The 19,351-nt window shown below is 52.7% G+C and overlaps 1 protein-coding gene across 1 annotated transcript in view; it reads left to right on the top strand.

Annotated features, from left to right (window-relative positions):
- Positions 1 to 19,051, top strand: part of Atp2c2 (ATPase secretory pathway Ca2+ transporting 2) — a 74,354-nt gene extending 55,303 nt beyond the window's left edge. The window contains exons 16-27 of the mRNA XM_008827911.3: positions 2,319 to 2,420; positions 6,349 to 6,505; positions 6,971 to 7,141; positions 7,772 to 7,869; positions 7,961 to 8,011; positions 9,297 to 9,463; positions 10,972 to 11,040; positions 11,124 to 11,240; positions 12,415 to 12,562; positions 13,552 to 13,650; positions 13,933 to 14,074; positions 16,052 to 19,051. Coding sequence (XP_008826133.1) covers positions 2,319 to 2,420; positions 6,349 to 6,505; positions 6,971 to 7,141; positions 7,772 to 7,869; positions 7,961 to 8,011; positions 9,297 to 9,463; positions 10,972 to 11,040; positions 11,124 to 11,240; positions 12,415 to 12,562; positions 13,552 to 13,650; positions 13,933 to 14,074; positions 16,052 to 16,170 — 1,440 coding nt within the window. The 3' untranslated portion in view covers positions 16,171 to 19,051. The remainder of the gene's footprint in view (positions 1 to 2,318; positions 2,421 to 6,348; positions 6,506 to 6,970; positions 7,142 to 7,771; positions 7,870 to 7,960; positions 8,012 to 9,296; positions 9,464 to 10,971; positions 11,041 to 11,123; positions 11,241 to 12,414; positions 12,563 to 13,551; positions 13,651 to 13,932; positions 14,075 to 16,051) is intronic.
- Positions 19,052 to 19,351: the final 300 nt, after the last annotated feature.

Here is a 19,351-nt window from a genome sequence, read left to right as displayed (position 1 = left end):
TCACTCAAGGTCCCAAAAGTGCCCTCTGAAGCCGAGCCCAGTGGCCTAAGCTTGTCATCCTAAACGCTCAGGAAGCTGAGGCAGGAAGATTGCCAGTTCAAGGCCTGCCGTACATAGTGTAGCTGCCAGTGCAGGGAACCGGAGGAGAGTTAGCTGACTTCATGAGTCCCCATCAAGGCAGGTGAAGCACTTCCCCAGTGAGACCACCAGATCCTGTTATTTTTCTTCCAACTCAGACAAGCTGCCAGGACAGAGCCCTAGTAAAGTAGGGCGGTGACCCACTCAGTAGCTTCTCATGACCTGGCCCAACCGTGCAGGGGGCAGCACCTGGCACTGAGGCTTCGCTGGGTTTCAGCCAACTTTCCAGACCTCCCCTTCCTGGTCAGATGCACGGCTGAGGAGTTATCCCGGACACCCCAAGGCTCTGCCTTCCCTACAGTTTGTCACAATAAAGAACCACAAACCACGTGGTTCAATGTGACAGCCTTGTAGAACTGCGCCTTTGAGAGCAGAGTGGGGATGGGGGGCGAATTGAGGGGCCCCTCCCTTGGCCCTGGCTCCTCCTTCATTTGTTTGCCTGGGTTTTGCTTTATTTTTAAAAATATTTTATCATTTTTATTTTATGTGTAAAAGTACATTGCTGCATGTATGTAAGTACACCTATGTCATGTGGTGCCCAAGGAGGTCAGAAAAGGGCGTAGGATCCCCTGGAACTGGAGTTCCAGATGGTTGTTAGCCATGTGGGTGCTGGGAATCAAACCCGTGTCCTCTACAAGGGCAGTCAGTGCTCTTAACTGCTGAGCCATCTCTCCAGCTTGCTTTATTTTGTTTTAGAGACAGGTTCTCACTATGTAGCCCAGGCTGGCCTGGAATTTGTAATATTCCTGCCTCAGCCAAGGAGTAGACGTGCCAGCCTTTTACTTGCTTGCTGGAGATTGGAACTCAGAGCTTCCTGCTTGCACAGCAGGCTCTCTTATCCGCTGAGCTATCTCATCAGGTTTAAACAGATTTTCCTAATCTACCTACCTTTTACATTACTTTAAATTTTTCATTATTTGGAACTGGAGAGATGGCTCTGGGGTTAAGAACACTAGCTGCTCTTGCAGAGGACCTGGGTTTGGTACCTGGCACCCACATGGTGGCTAACAACTGTCCTAAACTCCAGTTTCAGGTGACCTGATGCTCTCTTCTAGACTCTGGGTATTGTATGCATGTGGTGCACCTACATACATATAGGCAAAACGGTCATACACAGTTGGTTGCCCTCTGGGTGCTGAGAGTTGAACCCGGGTCCTTTGCAAGAGCAGCCACTGCTCTTAATCACTGAGCCATTTCTCCAGCCCCTAAATTGATTTTTTATTATTTAATTTTCAGTACCGTGATGGACCCCAGGAATCCTGTATCACTGAGCCACATCCCCAGCCCTTTTTCTTTATTGAGATATGGTCTTGCTCTGTAGCCCAGGCTGGCCTTGAACTCACAATCCTCCTGCCTCAGCCTCTGAAGAACTAAGATCAGAGGCATGTGCCACCATGCCCAGCCATCCATGACATCTGAATACCTCAGTGTTTCATGAGCCTTTCCTGGGAAACATGAATAAACGTCGGTTCATCCCAGACAGATGAGGCAGGGATACAGACCAGAGACGTGATTCCACCAAGACCGATTCGGCGAATGAATGAGTTTATTGAGTTTGCTTGCAGGAGTGTGGGTGACGGAGCAGGTGTATTACTGTGACGCCCCACCCCATCCCCGTAGTCGGCATCCCTTCAGTTCTCCTTCCACCTCTGTACTCTCTAGCATCTCCAGGAGACCTCTGCAGCTGGGGGAAGGGGAGGCAGGGAGGGAGGGTCTGAGGAAATGAGGAGCTCTCTACCCCCTTTTCCTCCCCCAGGCCATTCCCAGTTCCTGGGGCCAGTAGGATATGTAGTTAGGACTGGTGTATTGTTGGGGAAACTGAGTTTTGACTGGTAGGTGAGTAGTTGACTCAGAAGTCCTCAAATACCTAGTACAGGTAACAACTCAGGCAGGCCCCAGGCTGCAGGTGGCAGGGCCACCTGGCTGCAGTTCTTTCTGGGAAATTGCTGTGCCTGTCTGGTCTTTGATCCCAAGTGAGTTTCAAAGAAAGTACAGGCAAAGACTGGGTTCTGGGACTAGAGAAATGAACCTCCCCCATCCCCCGGGTTTGTAAACAAACAGCACTCTGTGAGCTAATGTTTGGATTTCTCATACTTTGAATGATAACTTGCCCAGACAGAGCTTAGCATTCAGCCTGGTTTCAGACGAGTCCCTAAAAAACGTCCCATCTTACCCCCTAGATGGACTTAAGTGGCATCAAAGATTCGTATGTGCGGAAAAAGGAGATTCCCTTCAGCTCGGAGCAGAAGTGGATGGCAGTAAGGTGCAGCTCGAAGTGCGAGGTAAGTTCAGCTTTTTTCAGACCGGGTCTCGTTATGTAACCTAGGCTAGCCTGGAATTCACCATTATCTTGCCTCGGCCTCTGAGGTCTGGGATGACAGGAGTGTACCACCTAGTCTAAGCCTCTCCTCCCTACCCTACACCAAGATGAGGTGATACACAGGCATCTGAGAGGAGAGGACAGCCCAGAGCCCTCCGGGAGCTTCCAAGCAGGAATATGGGTGATAGCCTTGACCCTGAACCATAGTGCTCACAGTGCTGTCCCCAGCCAAGCCACATCGTGTCCCTTGGGAATTAGATAGCAATGTGGGGTCTCAGGTGCCTCTGACCCCAGGTGTGAGTCCAGGAGCCTGTGTGTCCTGGGGTTCTGGTGGAGGCTCAAGTGTGAGCCAGAGGTCCCCAACAGCAGTGACCACTGGGCTGCTGCTGTCCCTGCTGACAGGCTGGCCCCATGCATCCCCCGCTGCAGGTCCTCTCTCTGTACCCCGCTCTCAGCTCTCCATGTCTCTCTCTTGCTCCCTCACTGAAGGTCGTGATGGGGACAAAACTCCTTACTACCGGCGGCACTGTGAATAATGTGAAGACAGGTTCTTATGCACACGTGTGTACCCTGACACGGCCCCTGCTCACCTCAGACGAGGCTGGAGGAGCAAACGCAGTGGGTGGCGCTTACAGCTGCTTAGTTCATTTTTTTCTTCAATTTACCATTTTTAGATTTTTCTGTGATTTTGTAGACTATCTTCAGTTTTAAAAATACCACTTCAAACCATTTTAGGAGCCAGGGATGTGGCTCAGTTGGTAGGTGGTGTTTGCCTAGGGTGCGTGAAGTTCGATCCTCAGCACCACATAAACCAGCCATGACACTACACATCTGTCATCCCCCAGATTGGGAGGTGGAAGGTCAGGAATTCAAGGTCATCCTCGGCCACCTAGTGAGTCTGAGGCCAGCCTGGGCTACTTGACACCTTATCTCAAGAAAAGAGAGAGACTCGAGCTAGGGACACTGCTCAATGTTAGGGTTCGAGAATCGAGAATAATTTCCACAGATACCCAAAAAGATTATACAAAAAGTTTATTCAAGAATTTAACGTGAAAAAGACAACAACCAAATGGTGTCTAGCCGGGCACAGACTTCACGAGCTAAAGATGGAGTCTGGCCCTGAACAATAACAGGCAGGAGCTTTTATTGGGGCACTCCACAGAAACCTGTGTGCGCGCCAAGCATCTTTTAAAATAATTGGACGTCCCCATATTCTGAGTACGGGGAAAGTCTTGATTGGTGGGGGCTGTCTTCAGGGCATTGGAACGTGCTGACTAGTATCTTTTAGAGTCAGAAGTTTTTGTTCATACCTTATAAGGCTTTTACATGTACAATATGCCTGAGCTTGTCTGGGCTTCTCTAAAGAAGCTAGCCAAAATGGAGTCAGAGCATTCTGGCTCTTCAGAATGACTCTGTGATCAGGATGCAAGACAAAGTCTAATGATATGTAGTAAGCACATTGGCAAACCTGGTCTTTGTTTGTTGTGATTTTCTGTTGATGTTTCAAGACAGTCTCATGTAGCTCAGGCTGGCCCTGAGATTCACTATGTAGCCAAGGATGACCTTGGCCTTCTGATTTACCTTCCTCTATCTCCTGAGTGCTGAGATTGCAGGCATGTGTTACCATGCCATTTATGTTTTACTGTGGAGCAAACTTGGGGCTTCATGAATGCTAGGCAAGCACTGTACCACTGGTCTGCATCCCCAGCCCAAATCTGGTTTTTATTAGTGGTGTGAGGTCAGCCCTCATTGAGGATGATTGCAAGAGGACAGATGGAAGATAGCTCAGGAGGCAACGGTGTTTGCCTAGGGTGCGTGAAGTTCGATCCTCAGCACCACATAAACCAGCCATGACACTACACATCTGTCATCCCCCAGATTGGGAGGTGGAAGGTCAGGAATTCAAGGTCATCCTCGGCCACCTAGTGAGTCTGAGGCCAGCCTGGGCTACTTGACACCTTATCTCAAGAAAAGAGAGAGACTCGAGCTAGGGACACTGCTCAATGTTAGGGTTCGAGAATCGAGAATAATTTCCACAGATACCCAAAAAGATTATACAAAAAGTTTATTCAAGAATTTAACGTGAAAAAGACAACAACCAAATGGTGTCTAGCCGGGCACAGACTTCACGAGCTAAAGATGGAGTCTGGCCCTGAACAATAACAGGCAGGAGCTTTTATTGGGGCACTCCACAGAAACCTGTGTGCGCGCCAAGCATCTTTTAAAATAATTGGACGTCCCCATATTCTGAGTACGGGGAAAGTCTTGATTGGTGGGGGCTGTCTTCAGGGCATTGGAACGTGCTGACTAGTATCTTTTAGAGTCAGAAGTTTTTGTTCATACCTTATAAGGCTTTTACATGTACAATATGCTGAGCTTGTCTGGACTTGTCCGAAGAAGCTAGACAAAATGGAGTCAGAGCATTCTGGCTCTTCACTTAGCAGTTAAGAACACTGGCTGCCCTTGCAGAGGACCCAGGTTCAAATCCCAGCACCCCCATGGCAGCTAACAACCATCCATAACTCCAGTTCCAAAGACTCTGATGCCCTCTTCTGACCTCCGTGGGTACTGTACAACACAGGTGCACTACATGCAGGCAAAGCCATAATATATTTTAAAAAGAGAATTTGTGAGGCCCTGGATTTGATCCTGAGCACCACAAAAACATGTATGTATAATGTCATGTCACCACTCCAACGTACATGTATATCATATGTGCAGACGTCCCCTTCCAACTTCTCCAGGAGTCCCACCTTTGCTCTCTTCTTTCTGGAATCTGTCCTAGCTGACCCTGCAGATACCTCAACCCTCCAACTCAGGCTCTGGCTGCTTTCCAGCAATGTCCAGGCCCTGACCCTGCAGAAATGAATGTGGCAACTTGGAGTGCTCTAAAGGGGTTATGGGTGTGTGCGCGTGTGTCTTTAAATCTGCCCTACATGCTACAATGGTAATATGTTCTGCTGAAAAATATGGAGTTTAAATGGAAACACTAATTAAGGCCCTCTTCCCTCCTGACCCACCACCTACCTAGACACATTCATCTCTGCAGGGTCAGTGCTTGGGATAGAGTGTTCTGGATTCTAATTCTGCCCTGCCACACTGGTCCTGTGTTTAGTGCTCACCTTTCCAATCCTGTGACACTTCTCCATAGGGTTCTGCTGTCGCTGTTGTGTTGTTTCTGGTATGGGAGATGAAACCTGGGGCCTCGTGTATCCAGGCGAGCTCCCCACTCTGTGTTGCATGCCCAGGTCTTTTAAAATACTTTCTTGAGACAGGGTCTTGCTAAGATGCCCAGGCTAGCCTTGATCCTGCAATCCTTCTGCCTCAGCTTCCAGAGTAGCTGGGACGACAGACCTGTACCTGGCTCTGAGATGCCTTCCTGGGCTAGTTGACAGACACTGGTTCTCGGCAGCACCACCACCACCCACCATGAGTCAGGCAGGAACTGTGCCTGAGAGGCAGTGGGAATCACGCTGGCCACCACTGCCCGTAGAGCTTTGCAGACCCGGGGAATGTGACAGCTACTCACCCGAGCACACTCTCACAAACAGGGACCACAGGGTATTTTTAGTGATCAGTCACACACCTAAAGGTAGAATGTTGGCTGGTATGCTCCAATCTGTGACACATGGAGGATGCATGTGTCGTGTGTCATGTCTGTGACATGAACAAGGGGACTTGATGTAAACTGGGATGCTGTGGATCAGAAATGAACCTTGTTCTTTTCACAGGCTTTGTAGTATTCCATTGTCTGGATCCCATAATTTACCTGGTGATCAGCAGTGATCTAGTATAAGTCCTTCCACTGACGATAACCTCATATGCATCTCTGTACCCTGTGCCGGACAAGGCACAAGTGACAGCAGTTTTTTCCTTTTGTCTTCCTCAAGGATCAAGAAGACATCTACTTCATGAAGGGGGCCTTTGAGGAAGTGATCCATCACTGTACCATGTATAACAATGGAGGCATTCCCCTGCCTCTGACACCCCAACACAAGTCCTACTGCCTGCAAGAGGAAAAGAAGATGGGGTCACTTGGTCTGCGGGGTCAGTGTCACCCCTCGGGGGGCTTTAAGTTTGTGTGTGGCATCTCTGGGATACATGCGTACGGGGTCCTCAGTGAGTACGGGGTCCTCAGTGAATGGCTACCAGCCAGAATGGTGGTGCAGACTGACTGACCGCCATGGCCAACGTGAAACTTTACAGTCAGGAGAAAGAACCCTATCATGCCCCAAACACCCATTGGCACCTGCTAATCTAGTGTGGCTTGTGGAAGCGGGGAAGGCCTGTCCCAGACGACCACCATCCTCCATCTCCCATACTGTCCTGGCCATGGTGGATAGAGCTGGGGTTCTAGACTGTGAATGGCGCAGCCTTGCCTTGTGTCACTTAAGCCGTTTCCTGCAGCCCCTCTCCCTCATCAGGGGCTGCTCCCCAGGACCACAGTAGTGTTGGCTGGCAACTGAAGATGGCCCCCCAGCTGTCAGTAACCTGTGCTTGTGTCTCCCACAGTGCTGGCCCTGGCATCTGGGCCGGAGCTGGGGAAGCTGACTTTCCTGGGTCTCGTGGGAATCATCGACCCCCCCAGGGCTGGTGTGAGGGAAGCCGTGGAGGCTCTCTCCGCATCTGGTGTGTCAGTGAAGATGGTGACAGGAGATGCTTTGGAGACAGCCCTGGCTATAGGTAATGGGGGCGGGGGGCTCCCCTGCTCAGCTGGTTCTTGGTCCTCAGCAGCTCTGGTCAGGAGCCTCATGCCCAGCCAGAAGGGCTTAGAACAGACTGGTCTGTACAGATTGGTGCTTCCAGCCCCACCTTCTGACATGTTTGTGTCCTAAAGGGGAAAAGTCCTGTAAACTGAGGACCTACTATGTGCTGGGGTTTTGCATCCAAGATGCACAGGCAGCATCCTGAACGATGTGGGTGTCCTTGACAAATCACTGAACCACTCTGACCCTCGGTCTCTTCACCAGCAGAGGGTAGCCAGCCCCCCCATTACTGTTAAGAGCTGTCATGTGTTGGCTTTTCCCTATTCAGCCCAGTGCTGTGAGGAGGTCACTGACTTGAAAATCAGCCACAGTGCCAGGTCCGGTGTGACCTCTGTGCAGCAGTATGGCCTGGAGGAGTCCCTCTTGCTCAGGTGGGAGGAGAATAAGGCCTCTCAGATCTGCTGAGAGCAGGCAGTGTGTAGGTAGTCAGTAAACAGAGGGACTGTGCTTTCACCCTCCACGCTGATGTCAGGTGTGGGGAATTCTGGGTGGGACAGGACCACAGCTCAGTCCTCGGAGCTGTCCCTCAGCCCTGATTCTCCCAAAGGAAGAACCATCGGCCTGTGTGATGAGAAGCTGAGAGCCATGTCCGGGGTGGAGGTGGAGGGCACAGAGCAGAGTGCACTGGCGGCCCGCGTGAGGCAGGTGGGCTCTCCTGGAGTCAAATGGAACACAGATGGGGGGGGTGTCCTCCAGTCCCACGTCCACTGACAGACCCTTCAATTCCCTGGACCAGGTGTCTGTATTCTTCAGGACCAGCCCAAAGCACAAGGTCAAAATCATAAAGGTAAGCTGGGCAGCAAAGCACGGTCAGGCAGAGTCACAGGCCCCCCCCGGGGGGGGGGGACTGTCCAAGGTGAGCAGGATGCTGGGCCAGCCTAAGCCATGGTTTCTCTAGACCCAAGACAGCTGCATGCATCCCGTGTGTACACACACCCCACCAGCCAGAGTGCTATCACATTGCCTTGTTTAGCTGCAGAAGATGCTGGGAAATGTATCTGGTTGGGTGGGTACTTCCCAGCTAAAACCAGGGGTCCTGCTTAGTGGGGGGCAGAAGCTGGGACCCTGGACATAGGAGCGGGAATTATACGGTATAAAGGGAAAAATACTCAAACAGAAGCGGTCCTCACGGTCTTCTCCCTAAGCACCTGCCTCAGTTTCCTCATCTGTAAATGGCAACAAGATCGATGACATCAGGTCATTCACAAGTGGGGGGGTGGGGCAGGGACAGCCAGCAGGTGCCAGTGAGGAGCCAGTATAGTGTCAGACTACTGTGTCTCTGCAGTCTGCTCCCCACAACCCCTTTGAGCTTTGGAGTTTGCACTGGGCTCTTTGGTAGTGGCACATTTTTAGGGCATTTGGAAATTGTCTGGGTTGGATTTTAGGGCTTAAGAATAAATCTCAACCAGGTGTGGTGGTACACGCCTTTAATCCCAGCACTCAGGAAGATATCTATGAGATCAAGGCCAGCCTGGTCTACATAGTTTCAGGGAGACCCTGTCTCAAAACATTAAAATATCAGAATGAACCGCTACACGGTTGTACCACAAAGAAGATAGCCCTTGTTATACTGCTCAGGGTGGGAGAGACGCTTTTTCATTACTTTTGTGTTTATTTTGTGCATTATGAGTGCGTGTGCCTGCAGAGGTCAGAGGACAACTCAAAGTTAGTTTTCTCCCACCACGTGGGTTCCAGGGATCAACTCAGGTCCTCAGGCTTGGTAGCAAGTGCCTTTACTTACTGCATCCTCTCACCATCCTGGAGCCACATTTTAATTACTGGTTACTAACCGCAACCTTTACAGGTCTTTGTCACCTGTGCTGGGCACTGCTACATCCGCTGTCCTAGCTGGGGTCTCAACAGCCTGTGAGGCTAGGACGGTGGCTCCCACTTTTCAGAGGGGAAAAATAAGGCTGAGCAATTCTCGGGCATGCCCAACGTTTGTGGCCCATACAGGTAGAGCTATGCCACTAGGCCAGGTGTCTGCTACTGCCACAGTATACCAGGCAGCACGTTGGGAAAGGTCTAGAATGGTCCTCAGGCGCGGCCTCCACCTCCTGCTCTTCCCACAGGCATTACAGGCATCGGGGGCAATCGTGGCCATGACGGGGGACGGTGTGAATGATGCGGTCGCCCTGAAGTCTGCGGATATTGGAATTGCCATGGGACAGACAGGGACAGATGTCAGCAAAGAGGCTGCCAACATGATTCTGGTGGATGATGATTTCTCGACTGTCATGTGAGCTGGTGATGTTGGCCGCCCAGGCTGTGTTGGGGCAGATATGGGAGTCTTCTGTGAGGAGGTTCGGGGGACTCCCCAGGGAGAGCTACATCTGAGATTCATCGCTACGGTGGAAGTCCCCACCCCGAATGTCAGGAGCCTCTCAAAGCAGGGTATTGGGGCTGATTACACAAGCACCGTAGGATATAAGGAAGGCCTAGAGCCACCGGAAGGGCTTGCGGCACAAGACAGGAGTTCTGGGTAGCTAATAAAAATAATGTTTAGGGGGCTGGAGAGCTGGCTCAGTGGTTAAGAGCAGGACCTAGGCTCGGTTCCCAGCACCCACATGGTGGCTAACTGTTCTAAACTCCAGTTCCAAGGGATCAGATGCCCTCTTCTGGTCTCTGCAGGGCATTGCACGTATTATTTTGCATGCAGGCAAAACACTCATATATGTAAAAAATCACATTTGGGGGCTGGGGAATGGCCCAGTCATTAAGTACTTGCCCTACAAGCATGAGGACCTGAGTTTGATCTCCCAGAATCCATGTGCACACATGCACTTTAGTAAAAATCACATGTGGAGGCCCAACGTGGAGGTGCAGGCCTTTGATTCCTGGGCTGAGGCTAAGGCAGGAGGATTGGATTTAAATTACTTTCCTCTGCATCTAATTTTAACTAGCTGTATCTAAGGCTTCACTGAAACTGCCTCACAATACCTAGGGAGAAATGTCTGGAAAGATTTTAATTATGTATGTGGGTATGTGCCCCATGTACATACAGGATCCTGAGGAGGCCAGAAGAGGGTGTCAGATCCCCTGGAACTGGAGTTACCGGCAGTTGTGAAAAGCCTTGTGGGTGCTGGGAACCAAACTCTGGTCCTCTCCAAGAGCCATATGAGCCCTTAGCCCCTGATCCATCTCTCCAGCCCTGGAAGAGTGGTAATGGCGGAATCCCACAGTGGGAACTTTGCTCTGCCATTAAAACTCTTAAAACCCAAATTTTTCAGTCAGGGTCTCACTGTACAGTCCATGGCCAGCATCATGGGAGTGGACAGAGGAGGGTGCTGGAGCTTGGTGGCTGTGAGCCTCGCTCCAGAGTCAGCAAGCTACTGTCTCGAAGGAGTAAGACAGAGCAGGACGCCCTATGTCCTCTGCTGGTCTCCACACACATCAACCACAGAGCTGTACCAGAAAGGAACCAGTCGGTGACATCTCCCAACCGCCCAGGACCGCTGTGCTGCTCCCACATGGACTTGGGTTTCCTTGATTTTGTTGTGTTGAACTGGAGGCGTACTTTGCCCTCAGCACCCTGAACACAGCTGAGGCCCTGGGCTCCAGTCAAGAGTCAGTTACAGTCTTACTGGAGGGGTCATGTAGGGTTTGCAGCAGAAGCCTGATGGGCATTGTAAGGACATCACCTCTACCAGTGTCTCCAGGCAGACCAGTAAGGGAGTTCCCGGCACTGTGGCTGAGCCGTCCCCCCAGGACCTCTTTGCCCACAAATGTGCTCTTCCCACCTCGCAGGAGCGCTGTGGAGGAAGGCAAGGGCATCTTCTATAACATCAAGAACTTCGTCCGCTTCCAGCTGAGCACGTAGGTACAAGGTGGACATCCTCCTGTCTATCAGCAGGCCCTGTGTCTGGCACATGCACAGACGAGCTGTTTGTGTCCCACAGGAGCATCGCAGCCTTAAGCCTCATCACACTGTCCACAGTGTGCAATCTGCCCAACCCTCTCAACGCCATGCAGATCCTGTGGGTCAACATCATCATGGATGGGCCACCAGCACAGAGGTGAGAGGTCGGACTGCTGGGAGGTGATGTGCCCACTTCCAAGGCAGGGTGGGGATTTTGCTCCCTACAGTGCGCTCCCTGGGCTGCCTTCCTGGCTGTCTCACTCAGCAGTCAGGTCACCACCTCCAGGAAGACCTCCTGGATCACTAACCGTGGTGACCTCAGGGGGATCATTTCCCTCAGGGGGATCATTCAGTGTTTTCTTGGTTGATTGGTTAGATGTGTCGCCACTGCATTGGATCAGTTGGCTCCAGGAAGACCTCCTGGATCACTAACCGTGGTGACCTCAGGGGGATCATTCAGTGTTTTCTTGGTTGATTGGTTAGATGTGTCACCACTGCATTGGATCAGTTGCAGGCCAGGTTTTGCTTTGTCCCCTGGTACCCTGCCCCCTGGCGTGATGCTTCCATGGCATCAGTGCTCACTGAAAGGGAAAGTCAGCCTGGCTGAATGGCACAGGGGACCAAAGTAGTTGGGAGGCGTCATTCCACCCGCAGCGGATGTGTTGCTGTGATGTGGCACCCAAGGAGAGACCCAACCCATGCCCCCAGAGCACAGCAAGGGCTGCCGGGGGCGAGTCTGCAGGCCAGGCAGCCGCCTACCCCATGCGCAGCTGGGCCATCCTGCTGTTTGAGCTGACACAGGATGAGTCTCTGTCCATAGTGGACCGTGAAGGGGGAGCTGGGTCCTGTTTGTCCCGGCCTGGCCCCACTCAGGAACCTCCATGGTAGTGGGACTCACCTGAGTGTTAAGGTAGAGAGGGGATCTGAGCCCGTGGCCTGGGGAGGAGGCTAGAGCCCAGTGTGGGCATTGCTGGGTGGCCTGGCCTCCCTCTGTCTAACTGGAGACAAGAGTAGGTTTGAGATGGAATTTGGCTAGCAGATGTTGGGGGGCACTCCGGGAAAAACCCGGAAGGGGGTGGTGTCATTTGCAGACTTCAGGTCCTAGGAAGCTCAGGAGTGGCTCTATGCCACGTGTCTTATTTTAGAACACAGGGTCTCTATAGTTCATGTTGGCCTAGAGCTGTATAGCCTAGGCTGGCCTTGGATTTGAAGCAATCCTCCTGCCTCAGCCTCCCGAGTCCTGGGATGACAGTCATGAGCCCCCTGGCCCGGCTCCCAAATGCCCTTTTCTACTCAGGGTGTATTTCAAAGTCTCTCCTCCTCCTGCCCAGCCTCGGAGTGGAGCCTGTGGACAAAGACACCCTGCGGCATCCTCCACGCAGCGTCAGGGACACAATCCTGAACCGAGCCCTGGTCCTGAAGGTGCTCATGTCTGCTGCTGTCATCATCGGCGGGACCCTCTTCATCTTTTGGAGAGAGGTGAGCAAGGTGTGGCGCTGGCTCGAGGATGGCCGGGGACCCTGCGCAAGGGCACATAGTGGGGACCCTGCGCAAGGGCACATAGTGGGGACCCTGCGCAAGGGTACATAGTGGGGACCCTGCGCAAGGGCACATAGTGGGGACTCGATGGTCCCCACCCTCAGCCTGGGGCTCCTATCAGAGGGAAGGGGGGTGAGATGTGGCCCCCAGCAATGGCAGAGACCAGGGAGGGAGTGGACTCCCAGGGAAGGTGTAGGAGGGAGCACAGACGGTGGGTGCCTTTCTTGCAAGGGTTCTGCTGTTTTGTCACAAGGACACCAAGAATGACTACCCCTGCCATACCCTGGGAGCATTTTGGCAGGAGTCAGTTTCCACACCTGGAGGAAGCCTGTGGCTAGGCTGAACAAGATGGAATTAGGCAGGGACCTGGCAGCCTGTTCCTCTGAGATCTGCAGGCACAGATGCACCAGCCTCCTCTACTTTAAGCCCACTCCTCCTCAGGGCCTGGAAGCTACGAGGGGAAGAGGGGGCACAGATTGAGCTGCGTCCCAATCTTAAAGGATTCCATCGGGTGGGGGAAACTGAGGCAAGCGCTGCCCAGAATCCCACACCCACGGTCCCGTCTCTTTGGGGCTCCAGCCAGTCCCTGTGATCGCTCAGGCCCCTGCGGAGCTCCAGGGGGTCCACTCACCAAGCCCAGGTGTGAGGTCCACGTAGTCCTCACCTGCCCATAGAGGAAGCTGCCCTTCCCCTCCCCATTACTTCCCCTCTGTGCTGGGAGCTGACCCTCCTGATGGAGGCCAATCCCCTCCCAGGGCAGGGGTCCCCTGCAGCCAGCACATCCACACCACTCAGGGCAGGTTTCTAGGGAACACCTTTCAGTCTGACCATGATTCTTGGGGTCAGCACCTACAGGCCATCCCCTGCACCCCTCAGCTCTAAGGCAGAGTTCCCCCTCGGCCATGAGCATCCTGTGTGCTGTATTCCAGATTCCAGAAGATGGAGCCAGCACCCCACGCACCACCACCATGACCTTCACTTGTTTCGTGTTTTTTGACCTCTTCAATGCCCTGAGCTGCCGCTCTCAGGTGAGCTGTGCTGACCCTGCCCACAGCCCCGCCCTGGAGACCCCGCCCTGGAGCGACCACTTCTCCGGCAAAGTCAAGGGCTCAGGAAATAGGGTGGAGTTAGGACCAGCTTTCATGCGCCTTCTGGCGCCGGATCCGGAATACATCAGCACCTGCCCATCTGTCCAGGCCAGCATGGGGCAACCCAGAGGAGGGGAACACAGACTGCATGGCATCCCTGGGCATCCCTGTTGCGTCCACACGCCATGTGCGCAAGCCCACGCGTGGCCCTCCTCCCCGCAGACCAAGCCGATATTTGAGATTGGCTTTTTCCGGAACCGCATGTTCCTCTTCTCGGTTCTCGGGTCCATTCTGGGACAGCTGGCCGTGATCTACGTCCCACCCCTGCAGAAGGTCTTCCAGACAGAGAGCCTGCAAGCACTCGGTGAGTGGCAGCAAGAGCCCCCCCCCGGGGGGGGGGGCCACAGAATGAGCTTGAAGTCAGGGCCACCGTCCTAGGACAGGCTCATAGGTTGGGTGGGAAGGTCACATGAGGACACAGCAGCAGCGGCCTGGGGCCCCTGGTCAGAGGCTCAGCCTGGAGGGACTGCAGCAGGGGGCCTGGGCTTGACAGACAGATGCTGACCTGGAGCTGGGCCTGCAGTTCTTCTGAACGAGACATAATTCAGTGGCCAGGGCATTCCAAAGGCCCACAGGGCACACTCCCTGGTGTGGAACCCAGGACTTCCCTGCAGCCTTGCTGAGGTTAGCTGGCTCTGCCTGGTCAATGAAAGCAAGCACAGGCTTGATTCATCTTAGTTGACCAGCACAAGTGGGGGCAGAAGGCAGAAGGTCAGTGGCAAGCCTCCTGCCCTTCTCACTGGCCACCCTACCCAAGGGCAGGGAACAGGAGAGGCTAGCACAGCGTGGGCTAGACCTGGCACAGCTCACAAGGGGCCCAGCATACTCAGGTCTGATACATGTGCAGATACAGGGGTCACTTGAGACGGGGGCAAGGCTAGAATGGGCACTGGTGTCCTTGTGGGGCACCAGTGAGTGCCCGGTGGGAGCATACAGGGAAAAGGAACCAGGGCTGGGGCGATGGGCAGCTGGTAAAGCACTTACCTTCCAAGCACAAAGACTGTTCAGTCCCTAGAATCCATGTGCTTAGAATCCCACACTGGGGAGGTGGAGACAGGAGGCTCCTTGGGACTCACTGGCCACTGGCCTGGCTGAACTGGAGCTCCAGGTTCAGTGAGAGACCCATGCCTCAAAGTGTAAGGTGGAAGCCGGGTGTGGTGGCGCACACCTTTAGTCCCAGCCCTCATAAAACAGAGGAAGATCTCTGAGACCAAGGCCAGCCTGGTCTACAGAGAGAATCCAGGCCAGCTGGGGCTGAACTGGAGCTCCAGGTTCAGTGAGAGACCCATGCCTCAAAGTGTAAGGTGGAAGCCGGGTGTGGTGGCGCACACCTTTAGTCCCAGCCCTCATAAAACAGAGGAAGATCTCTGAGACCAAGGCCAGCCTGGTCTACAGAGAGAATCCAGGCCAGCTGGGGCTGAACTGGAGCTCCAGGTTCAGTGAGAGACCCATGCCTCAAAGTGTAAGGTGGAAGCCGGGTGTGGTGGCGCACACCTTTAGTCCCAGCCCTCATAAAACAGAGGAAGATCTCTGAGACCAAGGCCAGCCTGGTCTACAGAGAGAATCCAGGCCAGCTGGGGCTACAGGGAGACCCTGTCTCCAAAACCAAGACAAAAAAACAAAACCAAAAAGATTTTTTAAAAAAAAGGAGTTTTACCAGGGATGACAGCCAATGTCCATCTCTGGCCTCTACACACAGGTGCACACACACGAAACCCTTTGGCTGGGGTGTAGCTCTGTTGGTACAATGCTTTGTCTAGTATGTACAAATCCCTGGGTTCCATCCCCGCACCACATAAACCGTGTATCATGGTACATACCTGTAATCCCACCACTGGAGAGGTACAGGCAGAGGATCAGGAGTTCAAGGTCAACCTCAGCTGCATAACAGGTTCCAAGCTAGCCTGGACTCCATGAGACCTTGTCTTAAGAAGAAAAACAGGTTTTATTTTTGATCTGGAACTCACTATGTAGACCCTGAGCTCAGGGAGGCACCTGCCGCTCCCTGGGGCGCACCACATGGGGGACTGAAGGTGTGCGCCACCACCCCAGCCTCCAAAACAAGTTCAATTGCTTTTCCCGCTGTGGGGAGGAAAGTCTGGGCGGCCAGTGTGCAACAGCCCCCAGGAGCCTGGGTCCCTGGAGTGGCGGACCCCTGCCCCGTGGCCCCTCCCTGTAAGTCTACAAGATGAAGAGGGGGGCAGAGGGCGGGGAGGAGCTGTAGGGCAGTGTGGGTGGCCAGCGGTGGGCATTGTTCTCTGACCTTCTCTCCCCCTGGTAGACTTGTTGCTGTTAACTGGCCTGGCCTCCTCCGTCTTCATCTTGTCAGAGCTGCTCAAGCTGTGTGAAAAGTTCTTCTCCCAAACCAGGAGCACCCAAAGGCTCCCTGAGGCCGTGTAAAGGAACCTCTGGGTCACAACCCATGACCTGTCCGTATGCATCTGGGGCCAGCCCCCTCTGAAAGGCAGATTTTAGAACCATGCAGCATCAGGAGCCTGGCTCCATGTGTCCTCTTGGGAACCCTGCAGGCCCTGTCTGTCCCTCCAGCCCTCCCCTGCTGGGTTCTGGGATGCACAGGGAGGAACTAACTCAAACCGCACTATTTATTAAACCACTGTGGTTTTTATTTAACCCCGTCTGTCTGCACATCTGTGCTGTGGTTGGAGCAATGCAACCCTGTGTGACTGCATGTCACTGCAAGCAGGATGGCCACACTGTCCTCGTCCTAAGATGAGGGTTTGGGATGGTTCCAGAAAGCACTAAGCCTCATGATGGATTTGGGATTTAATTTCCACACTCAAATCATACTTGTGGATTTTTGTTTCATGTAAAATCTGGTGTTAAATAGACAAGGTGCTGCCAGTGAACAAGGGACGGTATCCTGGACCAAAACTGCGCAGAGCAGCAGCCTCAGCAGTCGACAGCACATCACAGTGCCAAGGTAGAAAGCTGGTTGAGTGCATGCACACCTCTCCTCGGATGCTAAAAGAATCGACAGAATTCAGCACCACCTCCTGACAAAAACAGCTCATGAAACACAAATGGCTGCTCCGGTCACCCCCCAAAAATACAGATATGAAGCATCTCAAAGCAAACATCAGCATCAAGACTTACAAGGAAAGACCCAACAGTCTCCGTGGAGGTCAGGAAGGAGGAGTGTGTCACACAATACCCCCAGCTACTCAGAGCCTGAAGCAGGAGGAACAAAACTTCAACATCAGCCTGGGCAACTTAGCAAGACCCTGTCTCAAAATAAAATGGAGTGGGGGATGGCTCAGAGGTTAAGAGCACTGGCTGCTTTTGCAGAGGACTGGTTCTGTCCCCAGCAGAACCATTTATAACTCTGGTTCCAGAGAATCTGATGCCCTCTTCTGGCCTCCTCAGGAATTGCACACATTTAGTGCAATTGCACACATGCAGGCAAAATATAAACATAATTTTTAAAAGATGGCTGGGGCCACAGCTCAGAGGTAGGGAGCTTGCCTAGCATGTATGAGGCCTGGGTTAAGTCCCCAGTACTGCAAAAGATACGAGAGAATGGGTAAAGCCATTAGAAGAATAAAACTACACCCTCCACGAGAATCCAGTTTAGAAAAACAATCCCGGTGGCTGCCAGGGGAAGCTAGAACCTGCAGTGTGGGTGCTGGGGTCCCTCCCAGACCTCCCTCTCAAACAGGGAGTGGAGCCCCAGCTCCTGTGTCCTGAGAAGCCCCAGGTGACTCTGAGACATGCTCACAGCTTACAGGGGGTGGTCACTGGATGAAAAGGTTCAGGAAGGTCACAGAGACACATCACAAGATTCAAGTCTTGCTGTACTCATTGACCCTTGGTTAAGGAAAACGTCCACCCAGGCTGGAGAGATGGTGCAGCAGTTAAGAGCACTGGCTGTTCTTGCAGAAGAGCCGGGTTCCATTCCCAGCACCCACATGGTGGCTAAAAACCACCCGTAACTCCAGTTCCAGGAGGATCTGATGCCCTCTTTTGCCTCCACAGGCACTGCACAACACAGGTGCACTTACAACACATGCAGGCAGTACACTCAAAAATATTTTTAAAAAATAGAAAAAAGTCTGTTTATAGTTCCTGAAAAGACAAGAGCTTACCTCACAAACCCATAGCTGCTGAGGCTGGACAGAAGATTCAATCAAATTAATGAAATTCATTAATGTAGCTGAACCATCCTGAAACTATTAACTCTGTGTGCTCCTGTGAGTGGGGTGGGGGTGGTGCATATGTGTGGTCTGTTTGTGGGTGTTAGGCATGTGTGTTGGTATGTGTTGTGTATGCATGTGGTATGCATGTGTGGGGACATGTATGTGTTGTAGAATGTGGGGGAATGCACATGCATGTGTGTGTGCCCATGGAGCCAGAGGTTGAAGCTGGGTGTCTACCTCTCACCACCACATTGAGACACAGTCTCTCATTTGGCCAGAGCTTGCCAATCGGCCCCAAGGATCCTCCTGCCTCCACCTCCATGGTGCTGGACCTACAGGCACATGCCGCTGCACCCAGCTTTTTACATGGGTGCTGGAGTTCCAAACTGAGGATCTCCTGCCAGTGAGCAAGGTCTACCATGAGCCAGCCCCCCAGCCCGGTGTGGTGGTGTTTCAGTGCAGCCTCAGGCCCATGCTGTTTGGACCAGCCCCGGGGACTGCAGGCCCCAGCCTCTGACTTTTTAAAAAGTAGTCACCGTGGCACCAAAGTTCAGAGAAAAGCAAACGTGAGGACACTCCAAAATGGTGGGAGGGAAAACAGCCCTTTACCATAAAATTCCAGTGTTAAAACACAAGAAGAGACCTAAATTCACTAGAAATTCAGTTGACAGAAGCATTTTAAGTGGAGAAAGGACAACATACCATTTAATAGAAAAGGTTTCGGGCTGGGGAGATGATCGGCCAGTGAAAATGCTAGTTGTGCAAGCCTGACAACTCTAGCTTGATCCCTGGAACCCACGTGAAAAATTCCAGACTGGTGCACACCTGCGATCCCAGCATCCTACAGTGAAGAGGGAGCCAGAGCCAGGAGAGTCACCCAGAAGTTCGCCGGCCAGCTAGCCTGGAGTACACAGCTCAGCAGCAGAAGAACCTGCCTCAACAAGGTGGGAGCCGAGAGCCGAGTCCCCAGAGTTGCCCGCTGGCCTCCACACACATGCTGTGGCACATACACACAAATTAATTTTAAAGTATTTTAAAGGTATTGAAACTTTAGGAGTAAGATGAGATCTATTTTTAAAAAACACTTTGGACAAGACAATGATTTAGAAACAGAAACCATAGAAGTAGAGGAAGAAAATGACGACCTCCACCTGAGCGTAGAGCCCTCAGCCTCCAGGGCAGTGCAGTTAGTGATGGAAGTGTGGAATAAAATGTAGAATTCGTGCACAAAACAATGGCACAGATGAAGCTGAACAGGCCATAAACACTAGCTACCCGGACTAAGTGTGCTGGTGCTTTGTTCAAAAAAGCCCTCGGGCCTGGAGAGATGGCTCCGTGCATAAGAGCACGCATTGCTCTTGCAGAGGACCCGAGTTCAGTTCCCAGCACCCATGGCTGGGTGGCTCACAACCACCTGTAACTCCAGC

The sequence above is a fragment of the Nannospalax galili genome, unplaced genomic scaffold (genome assembly GCF_000622305.1).
Source record: "Nannospalax galili isolate Female #2095 unplaced genomic scaffold, S.galili_v1.0 scaffold933, whole genome shotgun sequence".
NCBI lineage: Eukaryota > Metazoa > Chordata > Mammalia > Rodentia > Spalacidae > Nannospalax > Nannospalax galili.
This window is presented reverse-complemented; position numbering and strand designations above follow the sequence as displayed.